The sequence below is a fragment of the Alligator mississippiensis genome, chromosome 16, assembly GCF_030867095.1.
Source record: "Alligator mississippiensis isolate rAllMis1 chromosome 16, rAllMis1, whole genome shotgun sequence".
Taxonomy (NCBI): Eukaryota; Metazoa; Chordata; order Crocodylia; family Alligatoridae; genus Alligator; species Alligator mississippiensis.
This window is the reverse complement of record NC_081839.1, coordinates 20,859,257-20,881,545: the sequence shown is the minus strand read 5'-3', so window position 1 is coordinate 20,881,545 and position 22,289 is coordinate 20,859,257. Positions and strand designations below refer to the sequence as shown.

The 22,289-nt window shown below is 50.7% G+C and overlaps 1 protein-coding gene across 1 annotated transcript in view; it reads right to left on the bottom strand.

Annotated features, from left to right (window-relative positions):
• ESAM (endothelial cell adhesion molecule) overlaps nucleotides 1-16,974 on the bottom strand; it is a 97,749-nt gene extending 80,775 nt beyond the window's left edge. Inside the window, exon 1 of the mRNA XM_059720024.1 lies at nucleotides 16,851-16,974. Coding sequence (XP_059576007.1) covers nucleotides 16,851-16,890 — 40 coding nt within the window. The 5' untranslated portion in view covers nucleotides 16,891-16,974. The remainder of the gene's footprint in view (nucleotides 1-16,850) is intronic.
• Between the last annotated feature and the right edge of the window lie 5,315 nt (nucleotides 16,975-22,289).

The following is a 22,289-nucleotide window of genomic DNA, read 5'->3' as shown; positions in this document are numbered from 1 at the left end:
GTGCATGCATCTGGCTGATCTGCTCCTGCTGGGGTCAGTCTGGAGTGGGTGTGGGGCACACTGGAACTGTGTGCTATTGGCGATGGCAGGGAAACACCGCAGGGCACGTGGGCTCCAGGCTGTTGTGGGGCAGGGGTGGGGGCAGGTGTGTATGTGGAGGGGGGTGCCCATACACACCCCAGCATACCCACAAATCCTCCCCTGCAAACCCCACAACTACTCCCCCACACAATCACACACCCCACAAATGCTGCCCCCCCCCACACACACACCAATGGGTCTCTGGGGGGAGCCTCATTCACTACTACCCACATACACCCCACCCAACTACACACACCCCTCCCCAGCCACCCTCCCCCTCCACACACCGCACAAACCCCATACCCACCCACATCTACACATACCCCCACAGCCCCCCCAAAACCCCATTCCCACTCACCCATACCCCCACAATATACAAGAGTAAGATTTCAATTTGAGCTATTATGCAATCCTCTATATACATAATGCAAACACACACAAAACAGGACAAAAATACGTTTAAAATAAAATTAAAATATGTTACTGTGGATATTTGATTTTTAGTATATCATAGAATCATGGAAGTAGGGTAGGAAGGGACCTTGTAGATCTTCAAGTCCTACCCCCTGCCTAGGCAGAAGGAAAACTGGGCTCAAATGACCCCAGCCAGGTAGGCATCGAGCCGCTTCTTAAAGACCCCCAGGGCAGGAGCCAGCACCACTTCCCTTAGAAGTTGGTTCCAGATCCTAGTCGCCCTGACTGTGAAGTAGTTCTTACGGATGTCTAATCTAAACCTACTCTCCAACAACTTGTGGCCGTTATTCCTTGTTATCCTGGGGGGCGCTAGGGGAAACAATGTCTCCCCCAAACCCTTCTGGTCCCCCCTAGTGAGTTTACAAGGTCCCCCCTCAGCCTTCTCTTGTGAAGGCTGAACAGGTTCAGGTCCTGTAGCGTCTCATTGTAGGGTCTGCCCTGCTGTCCCCGGATCATGCAGGTGGCCCTCCTCTGGACCTTCAAGAGGGATGTGGACAATGAGGGACGTGCACCCCCTTCAAGAGGGATGTGGACAATGTTGTCCACATCCCTCTTGAAGTGGGGTGCCCAGAACTGGACACAGTATTCCAGCTGCATCCTGACCAGTGTCACGTAGAGGGGGAGGATCACCTCCTTGGCCCAACTTGAGATGCACCTGTGGGTGCACGATAGGGTCCGGTTAGGCCTGCCGACCGTGACCTCGCATTGTCGGCCCATGTTCATCTTGGAGTCAATAATGACTCCAAGATCCCTTTCTGCCTCCGTGCTCTCAAGAGGGGAGTTTCCCATCTTATAAGTATATAATTTGGGTTTTTGGTTTTTTTTTTCCCAGTTCCAAGATGGCAACCCCCCTTCCCAAAAGGAGTACTTCAGGGGCAAGGGCAGGGACTTCTGGTGATAAAAGATAGGGGTTATGGGGAGGGACCTCCAGTACCAACATGGTGGCCAGGGGGTGGGGGCACCTGTCAAGGGGCAGGGCTACCCTTGCAGCCCTTGACAGTTCACCAAAACTCGTGAAGTGGCCCTCCACCTAAACAATTGCCCTCCCCCAAATTAGCCAAAGCCCTTTGAACCACAGCAAGCAAGCACAACACTGTTCTGGATTTACCATTGCCATTCCAGATAGGAAAAGTCAAGCTAGTCAAGGTAGCCCAGCATAATGCGTTTGAGAAAAGCTGAGTCCCAGTCTTGCATCTTGCAATCTTTGATGTTTCTGGTACACTGAGACATGTTATGATGACGGACTGACCACAATCTAGGTCCCCATGCAGTGGAATCAGCCTCCAGGAGTGGCAAGGAACAGGCTGAATTTGCTGGTGAAAGCTGGGAGAAGATACAAAAGATCTAACTTTAAATCTGACATATAGGGGACACCTCCTCAGGCTTGCCCAGGGACTGCTTTGACCACAGGTTGGTCCTGCCAGTTATGATTTTCATTCCTAACATCTGGCTCTGGCTCAGCTGCACTTGCACACCAAACTTTAGAGGCAGCACAGCTGGTCACAAGGGGCTGCATGTTCCTTGGTTTGCCAATTGCTGACCCCTTGGAAGCTTTTCCAAAGCAGTGGACCCTGGGAATGATGTAGGGAAGACACCAGCAAGACCTGCTTCCACTTCTGCTGCTGTTAATTAAGAATCAGGTACTGATTTAGTTGATGACTGCAAAATAAGCAGTAATGGTAGCACCAGCAAATTAATTCCCCAGCTGCACAGTCCATGAGAGCTGGCAGGACACTGAGGTTCTTGAGGATACCAGGGTTTTCAAGGACACTGGTACTTTATCCAGACGCATCAAGCAGTTGGCCAGAAGCTGGAATCTCTTTGTCTGACTCCATCTGCCGCATGGAGAGTTTTCCCCTGGCACCTCCCATTTTCACAGGGAGCATAAAGTTCTTAATGCAGAGGATCATCTAAGCCAAAATCCGCTGCACCCTCAGCATGGTGCTTTCAATCACTTGGAAGAAAGCAGGTAGTGGACAACTGCTTGTGTGGGGAAGGCAGCTGCCAAGCAAGAGATATGTGCCTCTCCTAAGCTGCACATTGCGCCTTTTCTGATCTCTGGAGTTTTAGCAAAAGTTCTGTTGGTCCAGATATTAGAGTCTAAAAACTCATTCCAGCCACCAATATAAACCCAAGGCAACTGCAGAGCTCTCCTGCTGGGTGCATCAGCTAAAGCCAATAAGGGCACATCCCTAGGCTACTTACACATAGCTGGGTAAGATGCTGTCCCCAGATCAGGGAGCAGGTGCTGCTCTGACACTGGTTTTGAGCTTGACACAGTGAGATCACATTAGCCTTGCATTAGCCTCAGTTGACCATAATGATCTTGCTTTGTTTTTCCTTCTGATTTAAGTGCAGCCCGTATGGGCACTTTATTCCTCTTGAGGGGGAAGCAAACAGGAAACATCACTCTCTGCAGCTAGCAAGCCCCCAAATGGCTCCACATTAAAAAGCTGCTGTAGCTGTTAAAGAGTGTTCTCACTTTTTTCATTTAATGGGATAGTTATAAAATGTACTCTACTGTCCCAGAGACTGTACGTGATGAAGATGAGAATGCTTTGATGGATGTGCGTAGTGACGGAGATGGATCAAGTGAGGAATGGTGAAGGTAGTAGAGGCATCTAAGAAAGTACAAGAGAAAAGATTGGCATGGTATGGGCATGTTCAAAGGAGTCCAAAATAATATGTGGGAAAAGAAGTTATTAGAATGGCACTACCAGAGAGAAGGGGAAGAGGAAAACCAAAGATGAGATGGCAAGGTAGTAGAAAGGGACATGAGAAAGAAGTTGGAATAAGATACATATGATTGAAACTGGTGGAAAGCCAGGATCTGCAACAGCACCCCTGTTCAGACAAGACAAGTGAGGGAAGGAGAAGGAAAGGCAGAATCAGGGCCCAGTTCCTTCTCCACAGAGGCAATGGAGGCTTTACCAAGGGTTTCAGAAGGTGCAGGTCTAGCTCTAAGATGCCTCTGTCCGTTGGCAATGTGTAGGGGGTGCATGTGCACCCCTTGAGTGTGGCGGTGCTCCCCCCCCGTGAAAAGGCATCGCCAAAACTGTTGGCAGGGCCTGCAGGCAGTCCCTGCTCGCCACCCCACACCTCTGCCCACAGACATCGCCAGTGGTGTCAGCAGCAGTCTGCGATCGCGGCTGGCCACTGCCAGTGCTGCCAGCGCCATCTACAGGTGGTTGCTCGCCACCCCCCCCCCCCGCTGCCAACAGTGCCGCAGCTGCCTGTGGGAGCTCCCCACTTGCTGCCACCAAACAGCACTGCCATCGCCTGCAGGAGCTCACCGTGTCCCCCTCCCCCCAGCCTCTGGGGGCACACAGCGTTCATGCCTCTGTCAAAGAGCAGGGCTACAAAGACATCTAGGAGGCACTACACAGCCCTGGACACAAAGCAAGGCATAGTTTAGTTTTTTAAATCTCATCAAGGGAGAGAAAAAACATTTGCCAGGAGAGTTTGGGATTCCAAACTCTGTCCCATTTTTCATTCTGCTGAAACCAAAACCTTCCAGAGATTTTAGCCAGAGACATCCTTTCCCCTAAGGGCTTGGGCAGAAGTCTCACTTGAGATGCAGAAGATTGAATAGGAAAGAGCAGGGACTCAATCCCCCACGTCTTACATAGCCCAGAAGAGTACCATGAGAGCTACACTATCCTGCGGTGGGTCTCTCCTGACCAGCCCTGTTGGAGCTGCCCCCCACACTGAATAAATAATTTACAGCCATAAAAGTAGGGATGAGCATTTTGATCTCCCATGCCCCTGCCATGTGCCATAGCCAGTGTAGTGTTGGTCTCTCTTTTTCTGACCCAATGAATATTTAATTCTGTATACAAAGTAAAGCAGCTCCAGCAGGCAGGATGGAGACAGCATTGTGTGCTTTGTTGGAAAATGCTCTATTTAGCGGTGTGTAGAAGCCCCACAGACCAGGACCAAGCTATGCTAGGTGCCGCACAGACAGAGCGAGATGGTCCCTGCTGCAAAGCACTTATAATCTACCCTTAACGATACCAGGAAGAAAGGCCTGGACCCAGCTTCCCAACAGGAGCGTCACATTGTTACCAACAAACACGCAGCAGCTAAATAGGCATAGGATACATGACAGGGGTGGGCAAAATGCAGCCCGTGGGCTGGATATGGCCGCCAGGCCATTCTATCCAGCCTGCGGGACCCCTAAAAAATTTAGAAAATTAATATATTATCTGCCCCTGGCTGCCTGTCATGCGGCCCTTGATGGCTTGTCGAAACTCAGTAAATGGCCCTCCGCCTGATATAATTGCCCGCCCCTGATCTGGGACCTCCTGCTTCCCATTGGCAGAGCTCATTGTGCAGTGGGCACTTCAAATACACATTGGCTTATCCTAACACTCCTCTAAAATGCATTTTAATATGGTCAGAAACACCAAAACGTACAAATGTTTCCCATGATTCGTCTCAGTCCAGACAAGTCTATTCCCTAGGAATTGGAGTTAAAATGTAGCCACAGATTTTCCTGCGGAGAGAAGAGGGGATCTCTAGAACCCATTCACTCAGCAGCCTAACTGAGGTGGGGGTGGGTGGAAACAGGTACAAGATTAGCTACTGCTGCAGCTACTGTGCTGCCCAGGATACAGACCTGTCCGGATACGCCTTTGCAGTCACAGATGAACAGCATTGCTGCTCCACAGGCTCCTTCCTTACCAAGAGCTCCATTGTTGAGAACCACATATTACATTGCTTATAAGCACCTCATGTGAAGCAAGCTGGACTTGGAAATGCCAGCTAACACTTTGTACTCTTGCCTGGGATTTTAACTTGGAGCTGAGAAACAAGCCAGTTCCTTTCCTCCTTGCACATCAGCCCCAACATAAAGGGGCTCTGAAGGCTGAGCTAGCCTCCCAGCCACCTCTGTGCAACATCACTGCCTTCCCTTTATGCCGAAGCAAAATTTTCTTGCAGTCAGTGGGTTTGCACCTGATGGATCTTAAGCTGCACCTGCAGCTTCTTAAATGATCCTGCTCAGGCACAGGCAGTAATGAACTCCTGCCATGTCACTGGCCGACTCTGCTGGGCTCAAGAAAAAGCAGCAAGCATGGCTTTGGGGCACTTACATTCCCTGTTCCTTCAGGTTCTGCACTTAAGGGTGTGATGTAATGGCACACAACCTCTTGCCGGCCTTAACACTTTTCCTTTCTTCTCTGTAACCCTGGGGCAGCTGTAACTGCCCTGGATCCCATCACTCCTCTTTGCTACTTTTCACTCCCTGCTGGCCTACCTCTGTCCTCCATTACTCTCCATCCATACTGTGCAGGCCCCTATTGTTTCCCCTTCCTCCTCAGAGGTGGGGCTCACAAGGGGCTCTGGGGAGATGGGCTCATCATGTATGGCAGAAGGAAAAGTGCGTGCCAGTGATCGTGACTGCTGGGTGGAAAGGGGATAGCACAGATAATGAGCAATGCAAGCCTGGACTATTCCACTGAACTTCCCATGACAGATGCTGCAGGGAGGTACATACCGCCATGCAGGGCCTGAAGCCAAGTTCCTACAGTTGCCTTGTGTTTGGCCTCATGAGCTGCACATCCTGGAGGAGTCACTGAACTTGTTGTGTCAGGGCCCAGCTGCTGGTTCAGACTTCCAGGCACAGGCACTTCTGGGAAAGAGTCATGGAATCTATGGCATTACTGGGAGGCCACTTTGTCATCAGTGCCAGCAGCTGGGGAGGGGGAATTGCAGGTCCAGTTGAGCAAGCCAGCTAAGACATGACAGCCCCAGCATCATGTAGTTCTGACAATACTCTGGCTCTGTCATGACTCACGAGTGTCACAACTAGGAGTACACCGATAAAGATTTTTTGGGCTGATACTGATGAATGATTTATTAAAGAGCCACATTGGCCAATACTGATCTGATTGGCAATATGCGGCCCAGCAGCTTGGAGAGCAGTGTCTAGCTGGTAAGTCTGTTGGGGGGGCATATCAAGTCCCCCACAATGATGGAGGGAGTGGGGCTGGGGCAGGCGCTGCCCAGCCAGGGCAGGGTACAGGATGGAACCACAAGCAGCTTGTCTGGGGGACGTGGAAAGGGGTGGCTCCCACCGCTGCGCACACCCCAGGGGGAGGCATGGGGCATCCACGTGCCCCCTGGATCTGTGCACGGGGAAAGGGCGGGCTGCCACTGCAGGTTTGGACATGAGGTGGTGTTGGCCTTTTCCCAGTATGGGGGTTGGGACAGGGCTGTGCTTGGGGCAGGCAGTGGTGGTGCTGGGAGAAAGGGGTTCAGGGGGGCTACAGAGAATTTTGGGGTGGCTCTAGTCCCCTCCCCATAGCCTTTCCTCCCAGCGCCATCGCTGCTGCCAGGCCTGAGCAGAGCCCTGGACCAACCCCCCTGCCAGGAAGAGGCTGGTGCAGCCCCTGCCACCAGGCTGTAGCAGCAGCCCACCTTTGCTCTGCGCACAGATCCATGGGGTACATGCCCCCCAGGGGTGCATGCAGCAGCAGGAGTCACCCCCACCTCACACCCCCTGGATTAGCTGCTTGCAGCTCTGTCCCAGGCACCCGCTCCAGCCCTAGCTCCACTCCCTCCCTCACCATGGAGGCCTCAATCTGCTGTCCCCACTCCCATTCCCCCCAACAGACTTCATGGCCAGAGGCTGCTCTCCAAGCTGCCAGGCTGCACTCCTGGCTGTGTGCATGCTAGGGCTGCGCTCATGCACGTGGCATTTATCGGCAACATCACTGGCCACCATCAGCCAAAAAAAGCCGATTGCCAATAATGCCAACTTCCCTTTTATCGGTGCTGATAGGACATGGACCAAAGTATCAGCACATTTCTAGTCACAACATTTGGTATTTCCCTTAGGGCCCCACCTCCCAGTATCTCATGATTATAGGAAAGTCTGAGCTCTTTCCAAGCTGGGGTTTCCACCCCCCTCATTACAAAAGAAAGCTTCCTGTGGAGCCTTTTGGGGTCACTTCTAAGAAACATGCCCCAATAGTTATTTTTAAAGTCTTAGCAGTTTGCAAAGTGGGAAGGGGGGTGTCAACATTGCCAAACAGTTGGCACTGGCTTGAGTGCTTTCCCCACTGGAGCCAGGGGCTTGCTGCAAGGACTCTTTGCTTTGCCCATTTAGGGTTTTGATTTAAGATCTATTTGTTCAACAGCATGAGTCACACAAGAGAGGCAGCAACCATGGCACAGCTTGGACCGCCAGACATAGGAAACACATGCGCTCAGAGCCAATGTCCTTTGGGGCATATTTTCTGATGCCAGCCCCAGACAGGTTAGTTTAAGAATCAAGCATTTATGTCTCTCTTTAGAAAGTCTTAGCAGACTAAACATTCTCAACCCCTCCAGGACACCGGGGGGGCGGGAATCAAATGCGCTTTCCAACCATGCTGGTGCCCATCTGTTAGCCCGGTTTCTTTAGTCCACTCCATGAGGATATTCAGCACGTGCCCTTTTTATCCTCGTATTGCACTACAGAAGCATCCAAAGACTTCCGAGTGGACCGTGCTGGGTGCTTGCAGTGGAAGAGGTTAGCCAGCCAGGCAGGGGCAGTTATCATCCTCCTTGTGCATAGTGTGATGCTCTGGGCCTTAAAGCGCTCAGCACCCAGCAGCTCCTGCTGTCAAATCTGTTGATGCTTTGGGGCACTTATATTCCTGTGTCAGGGGTGGGAGTCGCACACACCACACCTTCTCCTAGAAGAAAAGAACCAGCTGGCAAAGTCCCTAGATGGGACACCTCTTCTCCACTCGGAAGCTGCAAACTACTACTGGCATCCCAGACTCCACCTGGCCAAATGTCCTTCTGCTGTTCCAGTCAGATTCCTCTGCCATCCACAAGCAGGAGCAGTGCTAGGGGAGGAGAAGCTGCCACCATACTCCTCTCAAATCTGCCTCAATGGGGTTTCTGGGTGCAAGGCCTTTCTGCTCTTTGCTCAGAGTAGCTGAACCTGCTGAACAGTAGAGGCACCCATGGGAAGGAGCAGCATGGTTCTTCAAGACTGCACCCCAGCTGGCACTAGCTTGTTGCTCTAATCAAAAGCAGCAGATGATTCAAGGAGTCCTGTCCCTTGCAAATTAGGCCCTTTTGAGGTGTTGGGCCCCCAAAATCACTGCCAATTGGGCCCCCAAAAATCACTGCCTGTCCTACATACTCCAAGGGAAGCTAAGTGACACACACCTCAGCCTCCTTTCTCCCCTGGTGCATGCCTTTGGCACTGGCCCAAGCTCCTCTGTAAACAGTGTTTGGTTTGCTCAATTTATCCTGGGACTGGACAGGGTTGCAGCACTTTCACATCAAGTGGCATTGGCATGGGCAACTAGTGCTTCTGGAGTCTGTGGGGGCACCAGTGGCGCATGACTTGGGGGATAGAGGGTTTCCCAACAGCCAGCTGGTGACTTGGGGGGGGTGGGGGTCCCCAGCAGCCAGTCGCCAAAGGTGTTGCCAGCACTTCCACCGCCAACATGCTGCCAGCAGAGCCAGTTTCAGGAGGGGGCACTAGTGCTCTCCGTGCCCCCCTACCAACCAGAGCACTTGCTGTCAGGGAGGCACCAGTGCTCTCGGGGGGGGGGGGGGGGGCACATGCCCCCCATGCCCTCCCTATACATCACATATGGATGTTGGAGCAGTTTGCTTGTTATCTACTGTCATTAAAAACTGGAATTATGATAATCCTAGATTCCACTAAAAAACTCCAGGCAGGTGGCAGTTCAGCCATGGTACAGTTGCCCCTCAGCCCACATGCATCTCAACCTGAGGAAGCAGTTTGTCTCCTCTGTTGCCATATACAGTCCTAGAGAGAGCCCAGGGGACCACAAGGAACTCCCCCCCAATGCAGTCACCATAGGGCAGATCCAGCTCAGTGCTGACTCCCCAGCTGAGCAGTATAAGGAGGGCACTTAGCACTCAAGTAAACATGAAGGGGAATCCACAAAGACAGCAATTAAGGCCCCAGGAGCCTCATACAAAGGACAGGCAGCAACAGCACACCCCAAAGTTATGCACCTGCACTAGCTGCAAATGTGAAAGCAATTGGATATCAGTATCGCACCTCAGGACAGACACCAGGCTTGTAAGGATGCTAAATAGATCTTCCAGGGCCAACGCCACCAGCCTGCAGAATCACAGAAATGGTTACCTGTCAGCTCTGTGTTCTTGGGGAACCCTGGCACAGTACACAGCTTGTCTGACTCACAGACGACTCCCCCCCCCACCAATGACTGAACAAGAATCAATTAGAGGAAGGACTTACAAAAGACAATGAAGAGGCAGTGGGAGACACCTACAGCCCTCCAGACAAGGTTGATAGGAGTGAAGCAACTCCCCTGGTTTCATTTACATTGGAGATGGAACTGGATGGCAACTCATTTACATGGGAGATGGGACAGGAAAGTACCTTCATTAGCATTCAGAATAGAGAACGGAGATTCCAAGGCGAGGGCCGCACTGAATTCTGGGACCAGAGAAGCAGGGGATCACTGCATGATGAGTGATCCTTGCTCCAAATGATAATCAGCTCACATCTGCACACACCCAGCTCAGCATTTATCAAACCAATTTTAGTAATGACTCCTTTATTGGTACCCAAAACACTGAATCTGCCTGCCTGTATTGTGAGCTCCCTCAGACTAATGCCACCTATAGCCAGGAGTGATCAGTTCCTATTATGCAGCATACCAGCCATCGTTTACCCATAAACAAACCTAGAGTTCTCCCTTGGGCCCTTGTTAGTTCTCTACAAAACCCCTACCCAAGCTCAAGTTTCTGGTGCTTGGATCCAAACCAGTTCCACTGAGACTTCACCTTCTCCTTTCCTGCCTGGACTACCTTCACTGACTGTGCTGAGGGCTCTGCCTGTCTGCAAGCTCCAACACACACCTGGGAACCTCGACTGGTTCAGGCTTCACTGAGTGGCACAGCTTTTCAACCCTGACTTTTGCTGATCAAATGTGAGCTAGACTTCCCCAAACACCCAACTGAACCCGTGTAATATTGTAACTGCTTTGTTTATAGGGCTCTGCGAAGCTTTGGGTGGTGATTTGATTGGGAGAAGATCTGCGTGGGGCAGTGGGAGGCAGCAGGGACCACCCCACCCCCCCAGCAGCGCCTGGTGAGTTGTTTTTTCCCCAAAGAGCAGGGAGCTGGGGCAGGTGGGGCAGCCATTGCCCGGCTGGGAGAGCAGACGGGGGATGGGCCTGGCTGATTCAGAGATTCAGCCAATTCATCAACAGCCGAATCTCGGAATCAGATTGGGCTGAATCGAATCAGGACAGCGATTCAAATCACTGAATCAAATCACTGTCCCCAGAATCGTCTGAATCTGAATCGAATACTAGCTGCTTCACACAGGCCTCTTTGTCTCTCTTGTATGGCTATTACTACCGGTAACATCGTAAGTTCATGTACCTGGCAATAAATAACTTATGATCAAGCTGGTTGCTATACTCTCTCTCTCTGAACCTCATTTACTCTTCCTTCCCCTTGACCTCCCCATTTGATCTGCAGTAACACTTCTTTTATCTAAGCCAAAGATCCCTGTAATGCCCAAAACTACTGTGGAGTCTGCTCATCAAGGGAGTTACTACTAGGACCATTGTGACAAGAGATTGGGAAGGGGGGGGGACGAACTGAGTTCAAGGCATATAAGGGTATCAGGTGGAAGTGTGAAGTAACCTGGCCTGGCTTAGATATGCTCTATTAACTGGTGTGTTTATGTCTGACTGCATTTTATTGTTGCCCTGATGAGCCAAGTTTGAAGCATGCGAGGGTGTCAGCCTGTCCATGCTTAATAACCTGGCCCACTCAGACGTACTCTATTAGGTTGTGTGCATGTGTCTGACTGCATTTTATTGTTGCTCTAATGAACTGAGTCTGTGGCATATGCGGGGGTCAGCCTGTATATGCTGGTAACCCAGCCTGGCTCAGGTGTGTGCACTTGATTTGGTGGTTGGAGGAACCCAGCCCCACTGAAACCTAAATCCTGCAAGGTAGCTCCACTGGGGGTGAGGACTTGCAGAAGAGAGAGAGACAGCTTCATATAGAAACACAAGTGACACAAGCAGCACATTGATACAATTACAGAGACCCCAGAAACATACCCCTAATAAATGAGCGCACCCCAAAGTGACAGGCAAATCTGGCAACAACCCCCCTTGGAGGAGGGCCCTTGCATGTCAGGGCATAAAGCAATGGAAGAAAAGACTGCAAACCAGAACCACAGAACAGGTTCAGGGCCCAGCTACAGCTCTGAGTAGCCTGAGGCACTTATTTGCTTTTCAAGCAGTGGTAAATTGAGGGGAAAGGTTCCCACTCAAGGCCCATCCCTGCAGAGTCAGAAAAAACAGCCTAAACAAAAAGGTACATCACCTCCTGAGTTAAATAAAAACCAAGGAAGACACTGAAATATGTTGGGACATTGACTGCATGAGAGCTTAAATCATTGTTTCCTGCTTTGGTCTCTCAGCGTTTGAATGGCCAGTACTGGATCAGTGCCTCCTCCAGTGTTTGGCTCTGGCAATTACAGGCGCCTGCGAGATAAACTGCACGGAGGCATCCCACACGCAGCATGTAGAATAGCACACCAGGCTTAACGTTTTGTTGGTAGCGAGAAACTAGGATTAGCTAACAGACCAGCTCTGACCCCATCTGACAGAGCAGGAGTGAACTGCTTCCAAGATTTAAATTGAGAGATTGTAGTTTGATTTCAGACCTTGAGACCAGTCTGAAAAATTCAGGGGCCAACTGAAAACCTCATCCCTGAAAACATGAAGTGTCACAGAAATAGTACTTTGGACATTTTACAGTACTTCCTAATTCTGGATTGTACTCCTCCAATCAGCTTTCCACCCTATAAGCTATTAAACATTTGGGAATTAAAGGATGAAGACGGATTTCTTTTGATGACCTCGCTCTATAGGATTAAGATGATTATGTGATGTGAAACTGAGACAGAAATTAAACTACAAGACAAGCACTCTCCTAGAAGTACTGGTACTAATATGAGGGACCTTGCTGATAAACACAGTGCCAGAGAGTAAATAGTATACACCCAAGGCAGGGAGAGGGGCACAAAAACTTGGGGGTGGGAGGAGCCATTCAGAGAAAGGTCAAACTAATATCTTTCTGGAACTAAGAGCAACAGTAAGAAAATGAATGTGCATTAACAAGAGCCTCCCTTCCCCAACTCAAAGCTGTAGAAAGTTAGTCTGCTTGTGGGCAGTGACTATTTATAAATTAAGAGATATGAGGAGTTGGCCTTAAGAGCAATGCATGTTGAGAAAGTCCCCCACTGCATTTCTCACGACCCTGGGGCAGAAGGATCTTTATACTCAAGAGAGTAAAATTTATGAAAAATGTGACTACTTTGCTATAGATAGAAGTTGGCTGACTTGCTTTAACCCATGTCAAGCCAAATGGAAATAGACAATTTGTTTGACACAAGGTTTCACTGCGTGGTTGAATTTTTCTTGTATTTTCAAAATAAGAAAAATGGCAAAGCACTAAAATAATTTCAGCTAAAATTTATAATAGGATGGCTTCAGAGAAGATACCAGTGTTCCCTAGTTCTTAGCTTTGGTCCCTCTTGCTTTACCGACAGATGACTTAAACTCCACTGGAATGAAGCAAGATTAAGAAAAAAAATGGAAACACAGAGAGACTAGGCTTCAGAATCAGCTGTTGCAGATGTGCAAAGATGTTCATAACAGGGTTCCCTATAAAATAACGCAAAAAAAAAAAATTCTCCTCATTATGTTCATTGTTGCCCATTCCTGAGCAGGGATTCCATGACGTCAGATATTCATGGTACAAGCAGCCAGTCTAGTTAACTATTTTTATATAAGAGGTTGAATTTTGGCTCTGTTTGAACACAAACAGGCTGTCTGGTTACACTGCAGAGGTAAGGCAACAGAATCCTCCTCCCGGGCTTGAGCATCTGCAGAGAGGGGCTGCATGCACTGGAAATTTGGTTGTGAGGTAAAGTACTTCACCAGGTAAATAGAAATGAAAAGAGCGGTACTCTAAGATGGAGCAGCCACAAGGAACTGACTGCATGTGAATTAGCAAAGCCTGGAAAAGGATTTAGTAAAAAACTATATTTGAACATGCAAAGAGAAACAAGGACAATGCACCTGCGCTTCAGCCCGTGTTAAGCTGGAAGAAGCAGGTAACATTTGTGACTATTCTTTCCACCAGTTCTAGCCCTTACAGCTACAAAGTAGCACCTACAGGGAGGATCTGAAGTGCAAAACTATAAGAAAATAAATGCCCCACCATGAGATCACATTAGTGAGGAGCTTGTCTGTTTGGTGCAAAGCTCAGGATCAGCCTTCATGAGATGTGTGGGGGAAGATACTACAGGCTGCTGTCTTTGAAATTTTATAGCCCTACCTATATGGCCTTAGATAAGGAGCTGCCTCCTTATGACTTCTGCAGGGGAAGGCTGGATACATCACTTTAAATTGTTTAATTGTGGAAACTTCCCATGTTACTCTGTGTGCAGTGACTCTAGACATGCCTCAGAAGGTTACCAGAGGATCATGGAAATGGCAGCAGGAAGCACAGTCCCATGCTACCTATTCTCCAGGGACCAGTCCAGGGCAGCTCCAGACAGCACACTACAAACTTGTTCTTTTCTCCACAGCCAGTGTATAAATGTCCCAGCAACTGCCACTTCCTCTGGGACAGCTCATTCACAGCCCTGCACAGTTTGCTCTCAGGGGAGTTTCTCTGCCTCAATTTTCCTGTTACAACAATTTATAGTCTTGGAGTGAGAGGCAGTTCAGTCACTTCTAGAGAGCAATCCCTGATGCAGGGGTGGGCTTTGGTAGGTCCAACCTAGCACTGCTGCTTCAGGAGTAGGATTAATCAATCAGTTATCATGGCCATATCACATGGTGTTGAACAGTAGTTGAGACTTATGCTGTACACACACACACCCCAGCACCAGAGTCAAGTCTCCTAATTACAGCAGCATCGTTGGACTAGCTAATTATAGTAGCATCACTGGCAGGACACAACAACCCAACCACAGCCTGGGTCTATCAGACACAAAGCACCAGGGAGAACAATTAGGACTGCCTGGTAGGGAAGGAGAGAAACTTAAAGGATAAAAGACATCACAAGGACTCAAATCTTTTCATCACAACACGACAGAAAATTCTCTGCAGCAGACTGCCAAGCAAAACAAGCAAATTGCACCAGCCAAACTTGGCAAAGGAAAAGGACAGACTTAAAATATTCCAGATTCCCTGGTGAGGCAGCAGTGAATAGTACTACAAGTGCTGCGACTATAATCCTGGTGTACAAACAGCTACCAATACTTCACAATTACCTTCCAGGCTTTCATTTACTAACAGAGATTTTCCGGTCTGCTCTGTGATTTCAGCAGTTCCAGGCTGGGAATGGGTGGTGCAGCATTTTTAAAAGGATTAGAGCAGCACTGGCTCTACAGGTGCTTCACCACAAGCCATTTACAAAGACCCATACACTTTTACCCATTGCTTTACAAGCAGATTAAACATATTCTATAGTCTGAAGTTTTGAGTTGAAGTCTGAGTTTAAAACAAACATGGTCAAGAGAACAGCTTGGCCCACTGTTGTGGGGACAAATACGAGTGTTAGCGTAATGATATTTGGATTTTGGGGAGTGCTGAGTGTGCAGCTGAATAAAAGTTTTTTTTTCTGTCTCAGCAAAAGCTGCTGGTCACAAAGCTGGATGATATATTAAAAATAATTAACTGTGCTAATGCTTAAGCAAGGGGTTGCACCCTATCCTTTTGTTAGGAAATGTGTAAAAACAGGATACAGACTAACAGCTATCGTTAGAGGACAAAGCAGAAGTACAGCCTTGGAGATGGTACCGAAGTTAGCAAGAAACCACAAAGAACCAGCGAGAAATCATAACTGACTGGGAGAAGACGGGGGTCAGAGTCTTCCACATGCGCTCTTAGCAGAGAGGCATGTAAATGAATGAAATGCATAGGCAATACCGTGCTAAGGAAGCAAACAGTAAACAGAGGCAGAGCTTCAGATGGGAGGAGAAACGGGGGGATCTGAAGGAGGGTCATAGGTGGAGTAAATGTTAATAAGTATGAACCTAGGTGTATAAACGTTGATAGAACTATTGTTCGGGGCAGCTCCCTGGTTTGTTGGGTTTTTTTGGGAGCTAGTCCGAAGCCATCTCCATTCTGCCATTCTGAATAAAGCTGTTGTGAGCAATGAGTGCTGGTGTTTGCTCCCTGCTTGCTTTGGCTAATAACTAACAAGATCCATGAACGATTGGATTGTCATCTCCCTAGTTGTTGGGTGCCGCATGGATTCAGGGTCTAACAATGACAATCAAATGCTAGCCAGTTACCCTGCCAGTCCGTCTTGCTGGCATGCACAGGTGGTAAGGAAACCCAGCCAAGGAGCAGTGCATCACACTCTCTCTCGTGAAAAAGAAAGGTTAGAAACATTTTTAAAAGTGGTTAAAATTGTCACCACAGAAGTGGCACTTACTACTACTACAATTTGCACTTGATCTTCAGTGTCGGTAGCCTGATTCTGCCTGCCTTACTCATCAGCACCGGCAAGATAAACTCATAAATTCAGGACCGACAACTCCCTGAAAACCTGGTGAAGTCTGGCAACCCAGCTCATACTTACAAAGCCAAAAACTGGTCGCAACTAAGCAAATTTGGTTTGGAAAACATCAGCAAGCAGAGCAGCATAGAGGGGCTGCTTTAGTAGTCAAATCCCTAAAAGAGCATTTCAGTAGCTCAGCGAAGGGCACCTTGGGCAAAACGCAAGTAGACAGCAAAGCAGAAACCCATATTGAACAGAACAGGGCTTAACAGATTTGATGCAGGAACCGGCCAGCCGAGTGGTACGTACGCCCTGGCTGACGTGGGAAGCCCGATCCCATCGCAGTAAGTTCTTTCTGGCCAGGAAGCATCATTGGGGCGGGCAAGGGCTGCCGTAGCAAGGGTGCCCGTTGTAACCCTGCTTCAGCTGCTCCTTCGTTTCCACAACAGTCCTCGGTGCCTCTTTCTGGGCCGGGGCTACTCCCACTGGGAAGGGCCGGGCAAGAGGGCACTGTCCCCGCTACACAAACCAGGGGCGCGGAACCGGCCGCGGCCCCTCGAGAAGCAGCCTCCCGCTGCCGGCGGCGGAAGAGCGCACCCCGAGCCCGAGCCCGAGCCGGGGCGGCCGGGACCCGCAGCGCTGCGCTCGGAGCGGGGCCGCGCTCGGACCGGCGGGATGGGGAGAAGGGGGGGGGGGCAGCAGGAGCGGGTCCCGCGGCCGCAGCCCGGCTCGCCCGCACTCACCCAGCAGCGCGGCCAGCGCCGCGAGCAGCAGCGGCTCCATCGCGGTCCCGCCGAGCAGCGCGCAGCAGGTGCCGGGAAGCGGGCGGGCGGCGCAGGTGGGGGCGGGGCGGGACCGGGCTGGGCCGGGGGTGGCTCCTGCCTCTGCCGACGCGCCCGCGAGGTCCGTCCAGCGCCGCCGCCCCGCCCCGCCCCGCCCCGCCCCGGGTGGCCCGGGGAGCCGCGGGCAGCGCCGCCGCACGGCCCGGGACGCACCGCCGGGGACACGCTCGCTTCTCTCCCTCCGCCACTCAGCCTTTCCTCGGGCCGGGCCGCTCCCGGGAGGCGTCCCTCGCGGCGCCGCAGCCCCAGCCAGGTGCGAGCACGGAGGCGAGGTCGGGGTCGCGCCCCCCGCCGGGAGCCGCCGCCTCGATCTGAAGGGAAGGAGCCGAAACAACCCCGCATCTCAGCACCACGGAGAGGAGCGAGCGGATCGGGGTCCCAGGGCTGCGCTTCCTGCTCGCCTTCGTTCCCGACCCACCGGCACTTGCCCAGCTGCCCCAGGCCTGCGGGGAGAGGAGGCTGGTGGCTGCTTAGTCCTGGCTCCAAAGGAGTTTGGCCCGCAGCCCCAGCTGCTCTCAGCTCCTTGGTCAAGGCCATGGGCCTGATACATGCTATCATTGTACATGTTTATTAGTAAATAGACCCCGCTGACGAAATCCCAACCCTTTAGCACGTTTAATCCATTACCAACTTTTACTGTGTAAAGATTTGCTTTGAAAAAGGAACCAGGAACTGGCAATAAGGAACCAACTTCACCCTCCTGCAGGAGAGGGGATCAGACCAGCAGCTGCTGTCAAACCAGCACACCCTTCTCATTGCACCAGAATACATCGGTTCCCAGCAGGGGAGGTACTCCACCTGTTCCAAGGCACTGGTGCAGCTGGGGAGGTGCTTGACTGGAGAAGCAACAATGGTAGATAAAGATGGGGCTTTGGGCTTTTCAGCAAAACATTGCAGGGACTGCATACACACAGCACGATGGGATGGCTGTGGTCTGTTGTCCACACTGGAACCACGTCTCTGGCCAGACAGAGGGTAACAGTGGGAGATGTGTGTGTATTTATCCCAGGTGACGCAGTTGAAAGGGGAGGTTTTCTGGGACTGGTCGAGGGTGTCTCTTGTAAGATATGTTCTGAGTGAAACATTCAGTGGTATAGGCTGCGGCTGAGGCTGGGAGGGCTCTTGTCATGAAGGCTGCGATTAGGGCTGCTTTGGAACATCCATCTCCAACTATTATACCCACGTAAAATTTGTCATGAACTACAAGGCTATTTGAAAAACTATGTAGATGATCACGAGGGTCCCTTTCTGGCCTTAGAGGCTCAACTGCCAGAACTAGTCTCCAATGGGACTTGCAGGTGCTCTGCACCTCTGACATTTCCAGCTGCACGTGAATCGCCAAACTGCACATGCCAGCTCCTAGGGGAGCCAGCCCAGGCAGTGGCTGCAGGGCCACGATGCTTACAAAGAAACCAAGGGTTATGTAGAGAAGTCAGCTCACTTTGCTGTTGCTGGCAGTGGGGTAGGAAGGAGTACAGCTATACTCTTTAGCTACACCACAGACCTTAGAAGGGTCTGATGTGCTGCAAACCCAGACAAATAACAATTTTAACTACTGCTTTTCAAAAAGATCCAGTAGGCATAACCCAAAGCACCATGTAACTGACCAGTTTAACTCCAGTGGAAAAAGGTTTGGTCACTACTTCGAACTGGCGTTCAGTCACATCTCCAGTAAGCACTAGGAAGAAGTAAGCATTGGTACTTAACTTGTTGAGGTTGGGAGCTGGAGTTCCCATGTGCTCTGAATGGGAGATTTTACTCTTGAGCTGGTAAGTACTAGGGGCGGGAAGGGGGAGGGGACCCCTGCCAGCCCCCCCCCATCCTCCCACTCCCCCATGGTTGCCCCCCCACCCCAGCTCCCAGTACTTTAAAGAAAAGCCTCAGTGCTCACCGGGTACTGCTGGGGCAGGGGGGCAATCCCTGCTGCCCTCCACTGCTCCACACTCCACAGGGGGCTCTGCATGAGGCCCCCAACCCCATCACTCCCCCAGCCCCCCCACAGATGCCCCACCTGGGCCAGCTCGTCATTTAAGAAAGAAAAAACCCCCCAAAAAACCAAGAAAAGCCCCAGGACTCTCCGCTCCTGCAGTGGCCTTGGGGCTTCAGAGGCTCATGCAGAGCCCCCACGTGGCACAGGGTGGTGCAGGGCAGTGGGGATCACCCTCCATTGGCAGGAGTGGTCTGTGGGTTTTTTCAGGGTTTTTTTTCTTCTTAAAGGGCCAGAGCTGGCCTGGGTGGGGCACCCGTGGGGGGCTGGGGGAGCAAGGGGGGGGGGTTGGGAGGCTCATGCAGAGTCCCCCATGCAGCGTGGGGAAGTGGAGGGCAGCAGGGATCGCCCCCTTCCCAACAGCACCCGGTGAACCGGGGCTTTTTTTTTTTTTTTTAACAAGTGCGGGGAGCTGGGGCACCCATTGCTGGACTGAGAGAATCAAATTGGGATAGTGATTTGAATCACCGAATCGAATCACTGTCCCCCAAATTGGCTGAATCTGAACCCAAAGCAAATACTAGCTGCTTTGCACAGGCCTACCAATCAGTTCATTTAGAATCCAGAGTCCCAAAGGCCACTTCTGTCAGGCAGGGCAACCCTCCAGGTCCCCTCCAGCACTGAGTGAAAGGAACAAGCTTTTACCCACCAATGTCTTGACTCCTTATTGGGTTTCTGGCTTCTCCCACACCCCAGCCTGATGGCAACAGCCCACTGGGAGCAAATTCCCCTCTCCAGGGTCCTCAACTGACTGGAACCTAGGCTTGCCGTTTTTATAACTCTTTACCCATTACAGGCTCTCTATCGCTGCTACAGAGTTCTCTTCTCATGGGGGCACCTGTATGAATTACCCAAACAACATGAATCCTGAGAGAGCGCAAAAAAAATTTAACCCAAACCATTTTGTTCAGTGTAGCATAGGGCTATGGAAATGGCCTTGAATCTTTAGACCTTGAAGTATCCTTTTGTATTACCTGATTTAACAGACCTAGATTGATTGGCTCAAAACCAGTAACAGGCTTGTAAACCTGCTGTACTCTAGTCGCTAGAGGGACACAGAGCTGCATAGTGTGAGCCTGAGTGACATCAGTATATGTAGACTTCAACTTTTCAAACTAAATTGCCTAAATTAGAGGAAAAGTGGGTTACCAACCTCACTGCTCAGACCAGCAGTGTCCATTCCTGGCTGGATACCAGCTTCTCCAAGCAATGACGGATAGGCAAGTTCCTTGCCTCATTACAGTTGGTGAATACCCACCTACATGCACATACTTGAGAAAATGAGCTTTGGGTATGTGTGCCTGTCCCCTCTGCCACAAAAATGAGCCCTGGGAGGACTGCTAAGCACTACTGAGGAGGAATTTTACCCCCTGGAAAACTGGGTCTCAGGATCTCTTTAGAGCAATAATGTAGCCATTTCCCTACCCCAAAAGAATGAACAGGTCCAGGATAATTACTAGCTACAACAACAACATCATATAGGTAGGAGAACAAGCCTCCAGATGAACAAGGCAAAGCTAGCTTGAAGCTTAATCTGATAAGGACTGAGGAGTAACTACTTTAACATGTTCTTAAATCAAATCAGGACTTAAGCAAATCTCCATATATGAACAGAGAGATTGGATTTGCGCGTGCGGCCCAGCAATAGATTAATCTTTTTTATACCCTTAGAGGAATATATTTCCTGTCACTCTGAACAGTCAGTGTGACAGCCATCTGCTAACAAGAGAGCCTTCCACCTGGACCATAGCAATCTGAGGACAGATGGAATCACATGTTGTACAATTCCAGGCTCCCTTGTACAATTTCAGGCTGGGTAGGTCAGGCTCCCATCCCCAGCACCTGACCCACCCAGCCAGCTCATTCAGTTTTTGTGTCAAATAGCAAAGCAACACCATCTACACAGCCAAACTTGTCATGGAACTAGTGTGCCTTCTTTACTGGGCAGGCAGGATGCACCCCAATTCAGAGCCTGGCTCAATCTGAAAAAACACCTCAGCAATGGGAGAACCATGCATCAATCCCAATTGTGGAATGAGGTACATAGGTCTATGGCCACCTCTTGGAAGAAACCTGAAAGGCCTGCTATGACCCCCCTCCCCACCATGCCCTCCATTCCTAAGCAGTCCATTAGTAATGGCTCTGCTGTGATAGTTAGTTTCCTGTGGTTCTGGGGGAGGAGGTTGATGGCCATCCAGAATTCAGGCTGGTACCATTGATGAGGAACTGATTTAATACAGATCAGGTTACTTCTACTCAATACCTTAATGAAGGGTGGGTTGCCAGAAAGTTATGCTCATGTGGGACCAGCCCAGAGGGGCAGCTAACATGGATGATGGGTACATCAGATCTGGCTCCATGATGCTGTTATGCTATTGGCACTACTTGCCTACAGTAGTGCCCAAAGCATGAAAGACCAGAGGGATGGTTTCCAGGACTGAAAGGATCATGACATCAGGACAAATACATATGAGGGATTGGGAAGTGATAGGATGGAAAGACAACACACTTAAAGTTCCAGGGGTGCATCCAAATGAGTTCGCACGCATCTCTTGCGGGATCTCAGAGGAATTTGAGATGCCGCAAGATGTGCGTTGGGAACAAAAAGCGTTCCCCGCGCTGCATATTTACAGTGCAGGATTAAAATTTGATACCTAGATAACACACAGGGGAAAAAAAAAAAAAAAGAGGGGCAGGGCACAGTCCCCGCCTGTGCCCTGAGGTAACCTGTAGGGCTGTGCAAAGCTTCGGGTGGCGATTTGATTCGGAGGAGATTCAGCCTAATTTGGTGGCCGAATCTCCAAATCTGAATCAAATCAGGAGACCAATTAAAGAGTCTGAATCGATTCAAAGCTCTCCGAATCTTCAGAAAAGGTTCGGAGAGCTTTGATGAGTCGGACAGTCCCCAGTGGCTGCAGCAGGGAGCTGCAGCTGGACTCTGAGCTGGTAAGTATTAGAGACAGGAGAGGGGGGCTGGAGGAGGGGAACCATGGGGGACCCCTGACAGCCCCCATCCCCTCCCTGCTCCCCCAGGTCCCCCCTGACCTCCTCCTGTCCCCCCCCCCCCCCGCATAGCTGGCCCACCTGCCCCAGCTCCCAGTGTTTTTTTAAAAAAAAAAGCCCCCCACTCACCAGGTGCTGCTGGGAGATCCTCATTGCACCCCACTGCCCCAGGCTGCATGGGGGACACTGCACCAGCCCCCTGACCCCCCCCCCCAGTCCCCCAGCCCCCACTTGGGTGCCCCGCCTCAGCCAGCTCTGGCACTTTAAGAAAAAAATGCAGAAAATCTTAGGACTCACCACTCCTGCAGCAGCCTCAGGGCTTTGGGGGCTTGTGTAGAGCCCCCCACGTG